Source organism: Nyctereutes procyonoides, unplaced genomic scaffold (assembly GCF_905146905.1).
Source record: "Nyctereutes procyonoides isolate TBG_1078 unplaced genomic scaffold, NYPRO_anot_genome, whole genome shotgun sequence".
NCBI classification, from domain to species: domain Eukaryota; kingdom Metazoa; phylum Chordata; class Mammalia; order Carnivora; family Canidae; genus Nyctereutes; species Nyctereutes procyonoides.
This window is the reverse complement of record NW_026575033.1, coordinates 10965733-10984778: the sequence shown is the minus strand read 5'-3', so window position 1 is coordinate 10984778 and position 19046 is coordinate 10965733. Positions and strand designations below refer to the sequence as shown.

At 39.4% G+C, this 19046-nt stretch overlaps 1 protein-coding gene across 1 annotated transcript in view; it reads right to left on the bottom strand.

The window, feature by feature from the left end:
• Nucleotides 1-1340: 1340 nt before the first annotated feature.
• The window catches only part of TEX26 (testis expressed 26), a 32310-nt gene continuing 14604 nt past the window's right edge, over nucleotides 1341-19046 (bottom strand). Inside the window, exons 5-8 of the mRNA XM_055317230.1 lie at nucleotides 15738-15894; nucleotides 8718-8894; nucleotides 6640-6801; nucleotides 1341-1417 (exon numbers count right to left, since the gene is read on the bottom strand). Coding sequence (XP_055173205.1) covers nucleotides 1341-1417; nucleotides 6640-6801; nucleotides 8718-8894; nucleotides 15738-15894 — 573 coding nt within the window. The remainder of the gene's footprint in view (nucleotides 1418-6639; nucleotides 6802-8717; nucleotides 8895-15737; nucleotides 15895-19046) is intronic.

Below are 19046 nucleotides of genomic sequence, written 5' to 3'. Positions count from 1 at the left end.
AGATTCTCTCCCTCTGTCCCTCCCCCCACTCACATCCTTGTGCTTGCTGTCTCTCTCTCTCTCAAAAATAATTTAACAGTGTAAGAAAAAATAAGGAAAATTAGGAAAGAGTAAAAAGAACAACAAAGAATAACCAAAAAATGTAAATCATAAAAACAAGTATGCCAAGCACTGTAATTATTGAGTACAGGCTAAATTCTCATATCAGTTATAATATAAAACCCAAAAATAATGTATTTCTGGAAGCACAATGAAAGAAAGTTACAAAAAAAGATTGGAAATTAAGGGAAGGCAAATATATACCAAGGAAAGGTAAGGAGGAGCACCTAGGTGGCTCAGTGGTTGAGCATCTGCCTTTTGCTCAGATCATCATCCTGGGGACCTAGGATCAAGTTCCACATTAGGCTCGCCATAGGGATCCTGCTTCTCCCTCTGCCTATGTCTCTGCCTCTCTCTGTGTCTCTTATTTATTTATGAATAAATAAATAAAATATTTTTAATAAAGAAAAGGTAAAGAAAAAAACTCAGTATGAATGGCAACCTTAAAATCAGTTAAAACGTAATTCTTGGTCAAAATTATTAATGAAGCCAGAGAGAAATAGCATGTAATGAGGAAAAATTAATCAGTGAAAAAGCTCTATGCGAATCATAAACATTGATAAACATAGCAGCTATATATATTATATATATATTTACATATATGGATATAAATATATACATAATATATATTGTATAAATACATATGAAATCCTCAAAATACAGAAAAAAATGGTGAAAACATTTTTACTGTGGGATGTTTTTAATATTATACTTTCAGAATTTGACAGTTCAAGTATACAATTAAAGTGAAGTATCATATAAGAGATTTGAGAAATACCATAAACTATATATTTTTTTCGCTTCTTGTATTCATGTAATATACAAATTAATCACACACTTGCATAAAAGAAAACTTTGCTAAATATCCCAAAACAAAGATTTGTTTTAAAACTTTTGAACAGAAGCTCAATAATAAAAAGTTCTTTAAAAATCTTCTAATTATTGGAAAATTAAGAAGTCTCTTCCACATAATTTCTGGGTCAAAGAAGAAATCAATATTGAAACTATAAATCAAGTATCCAGAGAATAGGAAAAAACATTATAGCAAAGCCTATTGGATACATTGGGGGTGTGGGGGGAAGGATTTATGGCCTTAAATGATTTTATTGTTTAAAAACACAATAAAGCAAAACAAGATTAAACAAACCCAGGAATAGATTATTTGGAACAATTTAGATCTTTTTTTTTTCATTATTGAGAAAATGATCCAGTGCTTTCACCGATTTTCAATTTTCTTCATTTCAACAGTTTCCTTTAATTTTCTGCTCCAAACCAAAGTCACAGTGAGAGCGGATAAAGCGATCAAGAATTTGTCTGTCTGAAAAACAGGATGAAATTTTCCATTTAACTATCTAAGTACTAAATAGAGAAATTCTAGAAAGGAGGCAAGTATCAGATAATAGTACTCTATATACAAATTTGATGAGACAAAAATAATCAATGGGCATATGTCTAACACATAAAATGCACAATTGTGTAATTATTGATTTAAAAGAGTAAACTTAGTATTCAAAGGATCGGCAGGGCTTCTTGGAAAGAGCAGAGCATTTTGAATGAAACTGACTTAGCTTTTCCATTCTGCACTGGCAAGCTTTAGCAAGTCATGTGACCTCTCCATTTCTTCATTTCCTCTTCTTTGAATATATTCAAGAGGACTTACCTTGCACACCTACTGGACTGGATTAGGAATGCTATGTGTTAAGCACCTAGATAGGACCTGGTCCATAAGAGACAATAAATAGGACAGCATTACCCTTTATTATTGAGAACACAGTCATAGTGATGACAAAAAAACAACACAGGCTATCTTTCCCAGGGCTTCATCGAGCTGGCGCTGTTTTGCTGCTCACCAATGTTGGTGTGCTTTGCTATCTTTGACTGATAACTGACCATAAGAGGGCCCTTCAACTCCCTGGCCTCCATTTCCTCATCTGGAAAGTAAAGGAATCTTGTCTGGTTCTGAATATCTACAGGTCCCTGATTCTCATGACATATATGTACTAACATTACAGAGTAAAGCTGTAGAATTTTTCTCACTCCTAGAATTGTCATCTGTGCAGCAAAAACCAAAAGAGAAGAAGAATGCAAGTGGTACCTTGTTATCATGTTCAATGTCTGTGTTACCATACTCAGTGTTACAAATGTCAGCTGAGGTCTAAAGATCAGGAGTGTGTGTGTGTGTGTGTGTGTGTGGTCTTGGTTTACTCTCCAGTCCTTCGTGGTTCTTTGTTTTTGTGACCTAACATCCCCACCCTACTCTATATCTTTTTTAACCTCCGCATTTTTAAAAATTGAGGTATATTTTTCATGAAGTGAAACACACTGATCTTTCATGTGCAGTTCAATGAGTTACACTTGCATGCGTGTAACCCATACCCATATAATAAGATCACTGCCACCACTCCAGAAAAACCTATCCTGCTCCTTCCCAGTCAACATCTCCTACCTCAAGAAAGTCAGTGTTCTGATTCCCTTCATCACAGAGATGTGTTGCTTGTTGTAGCCCTTTGAATAAATGCAACCACACAAAATGTAAGATTTTATGTCTGGCTTCTTACACTTAGCATGTTTTTGAAGTTCATGTTGTTGAATGCAACAATAGCTGGTTCTTTTTTATTACCTAGTAGTATTTCATTTTGTGAATAAACCAGGTTGTTTATATTCTGCTGGTGGTCGAAAGTCAGGTAGTATCCAGTTTGGGACTCCTAAGAAAACAATGGCTGTGGACATTTTTGTATAAGTCCTTCAGTGGACACAGGTTTTCTTTTCTCCTGGGTAAATACCCAGAAATAGAATTTCTGGGTCATGGAATAGGTATAGGTTTAACTTTATGGGAAACTGCCAGAAATGTTACAGTGATACTACTACTATTTGATACGCCTACCAGCAACATATTGTTTCATATTCTCAACATTTAAATCTTACAACAAAGAGTTAATTTTAAATAAGCAAGTAAACAAATTTAAAAAATCCTTCTTATGCCAAAGATAAGCATACAAGATGAATCAAGTTCCCCACAAATGAATAAAAAAGATGAGATTGTATCAAATTTAATATCAACTGAAATAACTGTTCAAAAAGGCTACCAGTTGCCATTCAAATGCTCCTTGTATTTATTATGTGTAGATGCAGATTCACGTCCCAGTGATTTTGTTTATGCTGTTCCCTTTGCTCCCTCTAAATGGCCCTGCTTCTCCTGTCATGCTGAATCATCCTCAACCCCTAAAAGAAACCTCTAAGCAGTCTTCCTTAATGTCCTGTCAATCCACAGGACTGGGAGTACCCCTTGCAGGCTTCTAATATACCCAAAGAATACTTGGATTATGGAGCCTATGACATTATACCTATGTGTCTCTCCCACACCTGACAATGAGTTCTTTGAAAAGAAGGATTTGTGTTTTATTTATCTTTGTATCAAGTGAGCATTACAGGTATTCAATCAATGAAGTTTCTTGAGCCAGTGAACATATATATCCTTAACAACACTGAATCATACCCTAGGAAGAAATACCCTTGGATAGTCATATCCATGGGAGTTTTGACTGGAAGAATTGGGGAGGGAGTAATAGCTGAAAGATTCTGAAAACCAGGTTTCAGGTAATTTTGTCTTTTAAGGGAGGAATAAGTAGGGAGATGACAGTCTATAGCAATAGATAACAGAGGCACAAAGAGTAAGCTGTTGGTTGGACTGAATCACTCAGAGATTAAAACAGTTACAAAAACAGAATGGCCACCAAAAACATTTAGTTCAAATCCCTCACGTTATAATAGAGGAACTCAATACCAAATAGTGATACGCAGAATTATTAGAAACAAAAGGTTTGTCTTCAGTTGCTCCTCCTTTCTTACTTCCCCAGCTTCATTTTGTCTTCCCGGAGTCTTCTCTATCCCACATCACTCCACCATCTCCCTAGCCGTCTGGCTCAGGCCATGATGTTCGTCTTTCCCCTTCCTCTCTCTCTTTCAAAATGTACCTGTTCTGGTCCCCAGGACTGTCTAAGATGGATAACCTAGTAAAATACTTTAAGCAAGATGGTCATAATTCATTCAGCCTAGTATATCTGCCAAGTTTTTTATTCTCTTGCATACTGTCTCAGCCCTACCACAAATGAGCTCTGCTGAAGCACTCGCCGTCTGAAAAGTATTAGTGTCATCCCAAACACTAATGACAATTAAATGACAAGAAAATGACAAGAGTTTTTGGACATAAGAATTCAAAGGGTATCTCCTACTTGCTTGTCAGACTCTAGCATAGCTGGCTGATGCTTAGGTCATTCTAAAGCAAAACTAGGAAAAAGAAACTAAAACCCATAATAAGCAGATCCTACAAACACCCAAGTCAGTGCAAAATGGCAAAGCTCTGGAGCCTGAGCATCCAGGTACCTGCCCCCAGTGCCATCCTGAGTTCACCAGAAAAGCAGGATACCTGAAAAGCAACCAAGTCCTAGATTGGCTTTAAAGATACCTTGTTGGTAACAGATCAAGTCTCACTTGTTTGAGGATAAAACCCAGTTGGAAAAACCCAATTGAATCAGTTTATGCTAGGAATCTTGGAGAAGGTAGATCTGAGTCGAGCAGAGGCTGTCAAAGCACCTGCAGAGTCCTTAGTTCACCCTTGAAAGAAACCACTAAGGCTCAATTACAAATCACACACACACACACACACACACACACACACACACACACAATACAGAAAAGAGGTGCCAGCAGCCACCATGGTTTTTCCAGGCAGGCAGAGAAGCAGCAACTCTGCCTATATTTCCAGTCCCTGGGCAGATGGGAGCACCTGCTTTGGGAGCACTCTGTAGAGTCAAACAGATGTGGCTCTAAAGGTAAAAATGCAGACTATGGTTTTATATATATGAACCCAAGCTGGGAAAAAGAATTGAATGCAGGCTGCAGCTTGATGGGTAGCTTCTGCTCTGCCTCCCTGAAAGATCTGAGCTGCCAACCTCAAGGAGCCTCTTGGTTTTCTTCGGAAGTATCAAACTGGCCCAGAAGCATCTGTCAAGAGGAATGAGGTACTCTCCCAATGGCAAATACGGCTTCTGCTTGTTCTTTAGATCGAGGTAACACACCTGCTTCTGGTACTTTGTGAAACCCAACATTCAAGCTCTTTTAAGGGCCTTTGGGCCATTAACCTTCAGTCTGTAATAATGGAAAGTATCCTCTTTCCTTCCTTGCACACACATACACACAACATGCACACCCCCTTTCCAGTCTCGCCCACAGTAGGGTTTCAGTTTTGTGTGGGGCACAGATCCTAGCATAAAAGAGTTTCAGTGAGGATTTCAGAGGGTCAAGCTCTTCTCATTGTAGCTGGGGACAGATAAAGGAAAGAGATGGGGGACCAAACGCAGGGAGGAGGCAGGCATCAGTTGGAGGGTTACCAAGCAGCTGGTGGAAGTTCTAAATTAAGCCTGACCACAGGGCACAAAACAAGGCAGTGATCACCACATAGCCCACAGCCCCAAGTGGCATGTAGAAGATGATCCATTGTGTGCATATTTATGTTATATAGGATTATATTGTATCACTTTTTAGTTTATTTGGCATTTAGTATGTTTTATAACTTACATAATACATTAGCTTAGTGGAGTATGAATATACTTTATAGAAATAAATATGTCTGCATTGAGGCATGTGCTAAAAAATGCAGAGCAATGGAGTGTGATGACTAGCAATGGATGCTGAGGGCAGCCATTGGAAGAATTTAGTACCCTCTCTTCCAACTTCTATTCTCTGAGTTGACATTTTACACATATACAGACTGACCAGTTGCCCCTGAGATGCTCCCAAGCAGATAACAGTCCCTGAGCCCAGCGCTGGGATAAGTCTTTGTTAAACAGACTGAACTAACACTGTCCTGAGAATGGAGGATATTATACACAGAGATTCTCATGTACCTAAAAAGCCTGTCACAAAAAGTATCATCAAACAGGAAATAAAGATTATGTAAGATAAAACTGTGAAGAAGTCACTTAACGGCAATAAATATTGAAGTCATCCCAGAGCAATTCAACCATGGTCTGAATGAGTGAAAAGCTAGATGTTTCTTTTTTAATAAGTGGGGATACAGTCACTAGTGCGGCCTCTTTTAGGAAAAATTTATTTTCATTGGGGTTGAGGTGGGGATACAGTCACTAGTGCGGCCTCTTTTAGGAAAAATTTATTTTCATTGGGGTTGAGGTTTGCCCAAAACTATGGCATTTCTTTGAGGCAATGTTTATCTTTTTTTGTGAACATTTATTTTTTTTTAAGATTTGGCTTATTTATTCATGAGAGACAGAGAGAGAGAGGCAGAGACACAAACAGAGGGAGAAGCAGGCTCCATGCAGGGAGCCTGATGTGGGACTTGATCCTGGGTCTCCAGGATCAGGCCCTGGGCTGAAGATGGCGCTAAACCGCTGAGCCAGCTGGGCTGGCCTTTTGTGAACATTTAACTCCAGTGGCTAAAAGTTGGAACATTTTCTATTTGGCATAAAGCAATGTGTTATGATCTGTAAATTCATTCAATAGTGTCTCAAAGCCTCCTCTTACCTTTGTAGGAAACATTCTGAAGGTACTCTGTGACTTGAGAAGGCGTAAATGAGTTTAAAATCATTAAGAAATCCAGGTAGGCTTTCCCGTAATCACTTTGGTAGATAGTCTGCTTCTTTGTACGCTCTTGATTCCTCATGTGGCTGAACAGCACGGAAGGGACTAGGAGGGACAGAAGAGAAGGAAAGACATGGAGGCTCTTGCTGAGCAAAGAATTCCTGCCCTTCTTTGTCAAACAAGCCCCCAACAGCCCTGAGCCCAACTTGGAGCTTAGTCAGGATCCTGAAGGTATTAGAAAGTGAGACACTGTAGGAGTGACTCCTCCTATGATTCGGGCTATGCAGAGCTGCTGGGACTCAGGACTGTAGTTGCTAGCAGTGGGGGTGGTTGGGGTTGATGACCAGAAACTCAGGTTTGACTATCATTTTCAGAAAAGTTCTCCCTGAAATTGACTCTTCTACAGGTCAGCATGTTGGGATGGTAGCAGTCACTATCTCCTTAGTAAACAAATGCCTTCATAGAAGCTTCTTTCCCTTTTGTGCAATCTCCTGTGCAGACGTGGGCTCACACACTAAGAGCAGTCCCTTAGGGATCCAGATGTGTTCCGATGAGCAGTGATGATATGTCCAGCCAGCATTTATTACATATTCAGGCTAATAGAATTATCAGGTGCAAGCAAAACCAAAATCATTTATGTCTGATTCTGAGTATTGTTCATTTAATGTGGGTTCTGATAGTGATGGAATTATCATGACAAAAAAAAAAGCAATGAAAATATGATGTGAGAACCTAATTTCAAAAACATGCCCAAACTTTGTAAATCTTAAGGACATCTTAAATACTACTTTCAGCCCCAGGTGTCTCCTTTACAGGGACCACTGGCCAGTGGGAAGAAGAAGGCTGAGGAGGGGATTTTTTTTTTTTATGATAGTCACACAGAGAGAGAGAGAGAGAGAGAGAGAGAGAGAGAGGCAGAGACACAGGCAGAGGGAGAAGCAGGCTCCATGCACCGGGAGCCCGACGTGGGATTCGATCCCGGGTCTCCAGGATCGCGCCCTGGGCCAAAGGCAGGCGCCAAACCACTGCGCCACCCAGGGATCCCTGACGAGGGGATTTTGATGCTACACCTGAGAATAGTGTTATTATAAGGTCTGGAAATGCATTAAGCAGAGAATATGGAAAGTATATAGTAAAATTTTTGTATATAGTAAGAATAATTTATATTAGTTAACCTCTGTAGGAAGAAGTAGAACCAAAGCCAAAGTTTAGCAAGGAAGGTTCTAGCTGTTGGGAACTTTCAAACAGTATCTAAGAATGAAAAAGCTGCCTTGGGGTGATGCACTGCCCCAAAGAGTGATGACATCATCCCTTAGCAAAGGGAATGGGATAGAGGGGATTCCCACATGGTATGAGGATCTAGATGAGGTAACTTCTAGACTGTCTTCTAACCTCTAGATGCTAAGCTTCTATCCTGTGGTTTGTTTTTTTCACTACAGCATTACTCGATTCCAACTCCTTGCCAGGAATCTATCACTAATCCCAGACTGATACTAAATTATATTCTTGACCAGTAGCTTCAAGGTGGCTTGGTCACAAAACTTTTAAAAACCTTTCTGTGAAAGCAACAGGAATCAGGATCATAAAAGAACACTTGAATAGAATGGTTGTCAAATCTGAAGATGCTTACCATGCGGTTAAGTTCCAGTGGATAATTGACAACTCTAATTTGAGTCCTACCCAGTCTCTTTTTTTTTTGTCAATTTATAGCAACTAAATCCTTCCTTTTTGTTTTATAAGGGGGAAGCATCTTCTAATCCCAACAACTGCTCCTCCCTGACCCCACCCTCAGAAAGAGCAGGTATTCATTTCATAGGGATAAACAATCAGTTCTTTTCAAAGACTTACTCATTCCCTGGGTTTGAAGCTAGGCATAGTTTTGATTCCTTGCAGGGATGCAGGGATCACTGGCATTCTTCATGATTGTTACCAAGATTACCTGCAAGGGCCCTGTGTGCCAAAGAATCTTAGAACAAGGACAGAATCTATGGTATCACTTTAAAAGCTACAGGTGTACTTACCTAGACCCTGAGAAGCAACTGGTAGGCTTGAGTAGCATCCGTATTTGAAACTAAAATCCCGTAGCTCAGGAATTTTAGCTGGAACTTGGTAATTCCTTCGAAATTCAGTGTCTGCAGGTCGAGGAAGTAACTTTTTCCGTTCCAGAGGCACCTGAGAACTTTCCTTAATCTTCTGAGCTGGGGTGGGGGTACAAATGCAGAAGTTCTTGTAAGCTATTTAAAATAGCATCGTACTTTCATTCCATTTTGCTTCTGGCAGTAGAATCCAATTTATCACACTAAACCTGCTCTTCTTGTGTTAAGAGGTACAATCAATGTAGTTTTTATGGATATTTCAACCAAGAAATAATTTTCTGCTTTATCAGGCACAGGAAATATATGCTCTAATGATTAGAAGCAGCTTCTAATGAAGATATTGTATGTCAGTTTGGAGTACTGTTTTGCTCTGCTGGGTAGACACAGAGGCATTCCTCATTCCAGTAGGCCTGCCTACTACCTAGGACAGAGGTGGGGAGCAGAGTGAGAGATTTTTAGGTAAGGCCAGGGTTGACATATAAAACATAAGATACCAGTTAAATTTGAATTTCAGATAAATAATGAATAATTTCTTAGTTTAAGTGTATATAAGTGCTCATTGTTTATCTACTCTATATCTTTAGTCAAATTTAACAGATCATCCTATGTTTTATGTTTGTTAAATCTGGTAGCCCCAGATGGGCAGTACATATCATTCCTATTACCTGGAAAAGAACCACTTGAAGCTTATCCCTTACCGATGAAGGGGTAAGTAACATTGTCCTCATTGGTGGACAATAGCATTATCATTTCTTTGAAATCACTCTGCTAACAAATATTAATTAAACAAAAAATCATTAAATAGCTATGAAGCACTAAATGTCAGGTTCCACAAGCACTACCAGATTATAGAGGAGTCACATGCCATCTCCCTTAGAATGACTTCATCCTTAATTCTTGCTACTAAGTGTTGGTTCAGAGGCACATTATGTAACACCAACTTTATTCAGAACAAAAATGTTAAGACCATGGATATCATGCACAGTATGCAAATAGTGCCAATTACTATTAAAACTAAACTCAAATCTTGTTCTGAATTCATTTTTCAATAGGTCTTTTCAAAATAAATTCAGATATGTATCAAACAATATGTGACATCATCTACTGGCATCCAAGAGCATTTTAATATTGATTTTTAAAAGATGATCTCTGTCTAGACCAACACAGTGAGAGAAAGTTTCACTATATGCTGCCTCTTTATTTGGATGACTCAGGAAAAGAGGAAGTGGGTACTCAAAGGGCCTTATAATGACCTCATAAACTGCCCAAGGAGAAGACAAGGTTATAGAGAAGAGGCAACTCTGTGGCTTGAAATTAGGACATTTCTTAAGATTTTAAAAAAAAAAGATATTTTGGAAAATCATCTGGTATTGTTCCTGGTAAGCACCATCTATAACTTGGCTTTTTGTAAATTACTAATAGCTTTATAGGAAGAAAACAAATTCCTGTTGAAGTACGTGCTACATATGCTTATCCTTCTTCCCTAGAGCTACCACTCATTAGCAAATGTCTTCAGTTCCTAATTGTGCTCTGTGCCAAAATTAAAAATAATGTAGTCACTGTTCTACCTTGAGACAACCTCAAACTAGTGTGATTAGAAAGATATACACAGAAGAAACAGACATGGAATGTGATGTCTTATACTTGGAACCATGGTTCTCATGTGGAGATAATACATCAGACTTACCTGGGAAGGTTTTTCCAAACCATATTTGCTGAACCTCATCCCAGACATTGAGAATCTCTAGAAGTAGGGCTGAGGCACTTAAACTGTGAACAAACTTCCTATGTGCTTAAGAATCACTCCCTCAGAGGCTTTGATAGGTGCTATAGAAGCCCAGAAAGTGTACAATGAGCTCAGTTAGGGGAAGGGAAGGAAAGACAAGAATTAAAAGGATATGCTTTGATGATGGGTCAACACTAAAGCAAAAGGTACACAGTGTGTTTGTGAAGTATGGTCTGGCTGGCAGAAGTATAAGTTATGCAGGGCAGGGAGAAATAGCTGAGGGTAAAGCAGAAGAGGTGAGGAACCAGTTGGCAAAGGGTCCTGAGGGGCTAGTTCACATAGACCATAATGAATCAGTACAGTGGAGCAATTGGGGATGAAGACCCAGAAAAGGCAAAAATCGGGGCCTAGACCTACTGAGTTCCTTTGAAGATAAAGATTAAGCCTTACTCTTCATTGATACCTTAGCACTTATCACAGTAACAGACTTCATTAAATGTTTATTAAATTAATGAGGGAATGAAAGAAAAAATCAGAAACAATCTGAACCACATGCTAGTGACTACGTGATATATGCTTACAGTAATCTGTAGTTCTTCTCAACTAATGCATATATTGCCTTTATAAAATTTCATGTTAATGAGTTTCTTCAGCATTATTAAGAAGAGAAATTCTTTATACAAAGGGACCCAACAACCCCTGAAGTCCCCATAGTGGTATCGAAGTTTGGACAGGCGTATAACCATGACTCAGAGCTAACCAGACCCAATACTAATCACACCTCCAGGCCCTGGACTCTTCCCAGGGAGCCATCCCTGTTCCTCAGGAGCTCAGCTCCCACTGTTTCTTTTCCTCTTGAACAGTGATACTACACTAATGTAGCTATAGCCCAAAGAGAGAAACTGGCCCATTGAAGATTAGTATGGCATTTGCAGAAAGACCTAATTCAAAAGTATATCTGCAGCAAGGACTATTCAAAACCACTGGGACTACTGAGAACTAGTTCTGCTGTCTTTGTCTGCTGTTCCAATTCATCAGAGCCAAATTCTCCAAGCCTGAATGTGAAAACAAACACCTTTTAGTGCTTTTCACTCATTTGCCTTAATACAATAATGAAGATACAAAGATAAGATATGGCCTCTGCGTTTCAGAAGCTTAAAGCTTTAGAGAAACAGATACAAAAAATGATAATTACAATATTAGGTGATAAACACTGCAAAAGAGATAAGAATAAGATCTATAAAAACATATGAAAGGGCCACCAATCCAAACTGGGGGATCAGAGAAGACTCCCAGGAGAGAAATGAAGTTAATGGATAGACACAGGCTAGAAGAAGGGAGGGACAGGTGTTCCACAGGAAGGAAGCAATGTGTGCAAAAGGCACAAGGCTGCTGGGGGCATGGTGAGTCTGAGGAAGGAAGGCAGTCGGTGTCACAGAGAGCGTGGAGAGTGGTGAGGGAGAATGCTGGTACAGTGGGAAGGGACCAGATTGTACAGGCTCACATTGCGGCATTTAGCTTCTATCCTGTGGACAATAGGGAGTCACTGAAGGGTTTTCATCTGGTAGGTGACATCATTTTGCACATCTGGAAACTTGCAATGACTATAGTATGGGCTGTGGGTTGGAGGCAACAAAAGTGGAAAAAGGAGCTGGATTAGAGGTCATCTAAGGAGGAGACATGATAGCAGTGGCTTTGGGGAGGAAGAGAAGCAGATGGAGCTAAAAGATTTAGGAGAGACTCTTGGCAGGTCTTGGGTATTTATCTACACATGGGGAAATGGTAATTTGTGCACATTGAAAGGACTTTGATTAGAAGCTTGAAGACATCTTTTAAGAATGCTGACATTTCAAATGTCTTCCCATCACCCTTAATGTTTATCTGAAGTATGGAGGTCTTTTGATTCTATACTCATCTAACTTCAGAAAGTGCACTTCCCATATATTTTTTTCCATCATTCAGCAAATATTTACAGAGCATCTCCTATACACCAAGATTAGACTCTATATACTGAGCTAGATTCTGAGTGAACAAAGGCATTTGGGGAACCCGCTGAAGGGTGGAGGAGGAGCAAAACAAAAACAACAAAAAACAAGAATCAGTAAACAAATGACTGGAAAATGCAAGGTGCTAGAATGAGGTGGTGGCACAGCTCTTTAGACAAAATAGTAAGAAAAGCTCTCACAGGCAAGGTGACATTTAAGCTGGAGTCTATAGATGACACAGTAAAATCACAGAAGAAGCTTGAAGAAGAGCAATGCAGGCAAAGGGGACAGCCCTGGCTGAAGGTGGGGGAAAATTAGCATCTTATAGGAATTTTTAAAAGGCCATGTGGCTGGAACCTGATGAATGAGAGGGAGAAGGAACAGTTAGGAGGGAAGCAAAGTCCAGGCCAGCCTTGCAGGATGTGATGAACAAAGAGAAAGAACTGAAAAACTGAAACTTGGATTCAAACTGCAATGCAAACCCAGTGAAATAAAGCAATAGAATAATATGATCCAGTTTAGATTCATAAAAGATCATCTATATCATATTTGACTACTCCTTCCCCAAACTCCACTAAAATGATAGTAGATTAGAAGTTAACACATTTTTAGAAGATGGAAATCAAATACAGATGTGCCAACTGAATTAGCAAAATAGAGGAAGCTAAAACGAAATGACTGTCAAAAGGGATAACAAAACCGTGAGCTATTATACACAATAGAACCCCAATAGGTTTCTGTAACAGGTACTGGAAAAGGCAAGTACTGTAGCTCAGACTGAAAACAAGAGGCTTGGGTGAAAGCTTATATACAGAGTGGATAGAGTTTCTGCACCATCTTCTTAAGCTCATGCAGTTATTTGATTGTCCTTTCCTAACCAGAAGTTTATTAGGTACAAAACTGAACCAAAGAGGCTCTGGATGCCAGCACATTAGGCAGAGTGAAATGTGGGCATAGTGTGATGCTGAACAGAAAAAAGAGAGGGGTTCAGTGAGAATTTGCACAGCAAGCAGGAAGATCCCAGTTTCCTCCCTTATCCTGCTCTCAAAATGCCAATAGCCAAATGTTTATCTCCCTAGAGAAACTGACCTATAAATAGAAGCATTTAGGGGTTTCCTAACAAAAAGAGAGCTTATGACCTAACCACCTAAATCAAGCACCAGCTAACAAGCCCCATCTCTGTATGTAGTTTCCAATCGTATTTTAGTATCTCCCTTGTAAGTTTGTGAAACTTAGAGATTAATATTTTGCATACACTCACTTCAAGAAAAAGAAGAGTCCACGGAATGAGACAATTTTATTAGCATCATAGTAAATCTGCCTCTACTATCTTGTAAATATGAACAGAAGATCAAATTTTCATTAGACCATTAAAACTCTCAAAGAAAATGGAGACAACACAATAGATGAAAATGTTGAAGATTAGGTCTATCATAAATATACTATATTTTGTAAGAGAATTACTACATGTATAAAACAAGAACGGAAGACTTTTAAAAAATAATCATGTTGAAGGCAGGAGTCTATATATTGCAGTAAGTAGAACTTATTAATTTTATTCTGCAAACAAAAAATCAGCAAGAGGAGGAACAAGAGCTTGGAAATTAAAATTCAATAGAAGATCTACATTAAAAGGTAAAGAATTTTTCAAGTTAGCAGAACAAAAATATAAAGAGAAAGATACTAGCAGAGAAAAGGTAAGAAAATTGGAGGGTCAATCCAACTAATCTAGGAGTCCTAGAAGAGAATAGAGAAAAGAAATGGGAGAAAAGTAAGGAGGGACTATGCAGGAAACAATGCCAAGAATTGAAGGACATGACTCTAGCCTCTATAGCCCCTGATTATCCAGCATAATCAAAGACAAAAGATTATTACTAATGTATACAATTGTGAAATTTGGAATGTCAGGAATAAAGAAAGGATCTTAAGAGCTTCTAGAAGAATAAAATACAAAAGGGTCAGGAATCAAAATGGCATCAGTTTTCTACAAAGAAATCCTGGATGCTAGAAGACATTGGGAGGAATGCATTCTGAGGGGAAGTGATTATCATCCTAGAATTTTATATCCAGCCAAACTATCAGACAAGTGTAAGGAATTAAAAAGGACATTTCCAAATTGGGAAGAATACACTCAGAAAAGTTCTTCCTGTGCACTCTTGCTTGGGAAACTGCTGGAGATGGGCTTCAGCAAAACTGAGGAAGAGGAAACAAGATCCAATGCAGGCAGAGGCCAAAGCAATTCCCAGAATGATGAGAAAGGAAGTCCCAGGGCACGGTTGGGCTGCAAACCCACAGAATAACTAGTCTAGATTAGAGGATAATGATGGAGGGTGTCAGAAACATCTCTGGGAAAAATACTAGAAGTGGTAGAGTGTTTGAAACTGTGTTTTGAAAAAAATCTTGGTAAGTATGTGACAAAGTATTTGGAAAAGATTAGTGACAGGTACATCAAAAACTAAGGATGTGAAACAAAGTCAATTATTAACTCTGATAAGTACAAAAAAAGAAAAGAAAAGAAAAAGGAAAGGAAACAATCATAGAGTACCACCCGGCTCAGCAGTGAATATTTACATAATCATATCATCACAATATAAACATTAGCAACTGAATTAAACAGAAATTATAATATAATTATTGAGTGAATGGATGGAAGGGGTATAAGAAAGAGTTTCAGGAGAGCCAAATCCTCAACCACCATAATAGGAAATCAATAATAATACCTAAAATTGATGAATCAAAAGTAGTAGTTATATGCATATTATTTTAAAATGTGGAGGATTACTTAAGAAACAGATGAAAGGATTGAATTGACTGCTAGTGGGGAGTCGGGTTAAAGAACTGCTGTTATTTTGAAATAAGCCTTTATTTGATTTCTGTGTATGCATGCATTCGTTTAATGAAAGTTTTAATTTTTAAAAATAGCAATAATTGGAAACAGCATGTTTAACTTTACCTCTTCATCTTTGTCAGGTTCTTTTATATTCATTCTTCATGCCCAGGAAGCCTTTCCTGGTCCTTCCCCTCGCTTTAGGTTACATGTTCTTCTGTGCGCACCCACAGCATTACCCACACGCTGCACCTTTTTATACTTGACTATTTTTGTTTGCTAAATTGCCTTTTTCTGAGTCTATACTGTGAGTTCCCTGAGGGAAGAGACTGAATCTGTGCTGTTCACCACTACAACTCCAGTGCACAACATATAACCAGAGAAAGGAGAAATATGAACACATTTACCTTTTGCTCTGTCCACAAAGTCTCTTCTAGTATTGGAAATAAACTGATTTGATATTGCCTTCTTAACCTCTTCTTCTGTAGCAGCGATTTTCCAAGGGAGGTAGCTCTTTATTGATGCTGCTGATTGACCTTGAGGTAGTGTCCAGAGAAAGAGGTCCTATCAATACAGACACAATTTTCAGGAAAATCCATATGGGTTCACCTAATGCAATGAAGACTATGTGTGCTTGTGTGTACATATTCTTCTGTATCCTTTACATCCAGATATCACACTGCAGTGTATACAGGAGCCTATTCCAACAGGAGCCATCAGTTTACCCAGCTGTAACACAGGTACTTCATAATTTCTTTGATTTTTCTTATGGAGACAAGAAAAAGTGATTGCAAAGTCCAAAGAGTTATACCTGCAACCAGAAATCTCCAGCTGAAACCAGAGAAGACCCATGTGAGTGCTAGCTCTAGCTGTAAGTGCCCAAGAAGCAGACAGCCACTGCTTCCCCTCAGAGCCCCAGGCTTCAAGAGATACCCTACCTCCCATGGAAAGGCCTCAGAATCAGCCTATAGGAGGCAGGAGGGCAGGTCCTCTCTCCTGCAAAGAAATTTTATGGTTATGACGCTTGAAACCTCCATCATCTCTCTCCATCTTTTCACTCTCTCATGACCTTATTTCCTATTTCCCTGAGAAAATTGAAGCCATCTGATGAGACAACCCACCATGCCACCACCCAGCTACCATACCCACACTCCCTTATGCTGTGATGGGAGTGGAGCAGCAGGTGCTCCTAGCAGGGCCCATGGGCCCTGGTGTGCCACAGGCCACACATTTAGTCTACTCTGGCACATGACCCCTACAATTTTCACTTCTCTCTTACAACTTCAATTTCTCCCTCTCTTTGGGATCATGGCCGTCAATATCCAAGCTTGCCTTCACTTCTCTTAAAAAGAAAACTCCCTCTTCACCCTACTTTCCCCTCTAATTATTAAGATATGTCTCAATTTGCCTTTATATTGAAATTCCCCAAAATAGTAACATATATTCCTTGTCCCCAAAATGTGTCTTTTAAGTGTCTTTAATCTTCAGGGTCCCTCTCCATCCTCTTCTTTCCCTTTAAATCCCTCTATTGAAGAAACCAAGACATTCAATGTGTAGAGGTTCCCACACTCTGGATTTTGTGGAATGCATACTCATTGTGTAGTTTAGCAAGTTTCTCTATTCCCTGTATTTCCTGCAATTGACAACTAGATCCGGAGACTGACTTACACTCAGAATACATCCGTCTGGCAAGACTATTTGGCAAGGAGGATTATAACATACAGCTGTTTCTCTTTGTGTGCTGTTACCAGCTGTTAATGCTTAATGCCTAGATTAATAGACGCAAAGGGGTGATATTCCAACTTTTTTTTTCGTTTATTTGCTAGAATATGTTTATAAAGACACATTTTCCCTCATCTATCATTTAGTTTACCAGTGGCATAGTTCATATAAGGCAAGGGATAAAAGCTTGATCTTTTCCCAATTGTCAGTTTTTAAGATAATGAATTGGTTTCTTATCCTCTGAAAGTGTCCCCAAATTTTTAACAGAACTCACAGATTTAAGCATGTTTGATGTATTTTAATCTATTGCATATATTATCCTTATAGAAGCTCAAATTCTGGGCAGCGCGGGTGACTCAGCAGTTTAGCACCACCTTTAGCCCAGGGCATGATCCTGAAGACCTGGGATCGAGTCCCACGTCGGGCTCCCTGAATGGAGCCTGCTTCTCCCTCTGCCTGTGTCTCTGCCTCTCTCTCTCTCTCTCTCTCTCTCTCTCTCTCTCTCTCTCCCCCTGTCTCTCATGAATAAATAAATAAAATCTTTAAAAAAAAAACCTCAAATTCTTTTTGGCCTGTGAGCAAAATTTCATTATAACTCTAGTAGTTTTTTTATGGATATTTTGCTCTGTGGCATGACAAGATGTTCCAGACTCATTTTGCACATTTCCCACCCCAGATCTGGAATTTAGCCAGTTCTCCAAGAAGCTCTCCATCTCACACTAATCAAGCATTCTTCCACCACAACAGCTCTTTCCAAGGCAACCAATGACCTCCATTCTGCTAAAGCCAATGGCCAATCTATCCTCATCTTCTTAAACCTGCTAGCAGCATTTCACACAATGGTCAGTCCTTTCTCTTCATTTTCTTCACTTAGCTTCCAGTACAACACACTCAGTTAGATTTTCTCCTTTACAACTGACTGCCCCTTCTCAGTCCATTTTGCTACTTCTTCCACTGGCCTCTTAATAGTTAAGTGCCCCAAGGTTCATTCCTTGAACCTCCTCTGTTTTCTAGCTTGATGACCTCATCCAGTCTCATTTTATTTCGAATACATGAATAACTCCTATACATCTTCGGCTTAGACATCTCCCTCAACTCAGATCCCTATATCCAATGTCCTCCTGTAGATCTCCTGTTGGAATTTTTCCAAGACACCTCCAACTTCACATTCCCACACCTGAACTCCTGAGTGTCCTCTTCAGTCTTAAATATTCTACATTTCGTTAATGACCACTCTATCCTTACCACTGTTTAGACCTAAATCCCTGGAGTCATTCTTGGCCCATCTCTCTGCTCCCCATCTCACATTTTTTACATCAGAAAATCTTATTTTCCTATAAAATATATTTAGAATCCGACCATTTCTCCCAACCATACCTACCACCCTAGTCTGAGCCATCAGTGTTTATCTCCTGTACTATTGTAATAGCTTCCTAACCAGTATCTCGCCTTCCACCTCTACTCTCTTATACTCTACTCCTGACCAGAGGGATCCTGTTAAAGCATAATCATGTGACCCCTCTTCTCAAAATCCTGCAGTGGCTCCTCATATCTTTCAAAATAATAGTCACAGTCCATACAATGGCCTATAGTGCTCTACATGATTTATTCCCCCCACTTCAACACACATCTATCCCTCACCCCTCCCAACCCTCCTCCTCTTTGTTTTTTTTTTTTAATTTTTTATTTATTTATGATAGTCACACACACAGAGAGAGAGAGAGGCAGAGACATAGGCAGAGGGAGAACAGGCTCCATGCACCGGGAGCCCGACATGGGATTCGATCCCGGGTCTCCAGGATCGCGCCCTGGGCCAAAGGCAGGCACCAAACCGCTGCGCCACCCAGGGATCCCTCCTCTTTGTTTTCTGTTCTCACGTCCTCCTCCTTCTCACTGAACTCCAGCTACCAGAACTTCCTTGCAATTCCTTAAACATCAGACACACTTCTGCCTAAAGGCTTTGCCTTTGAAAGGATGAGTTCTCACCAGAAATA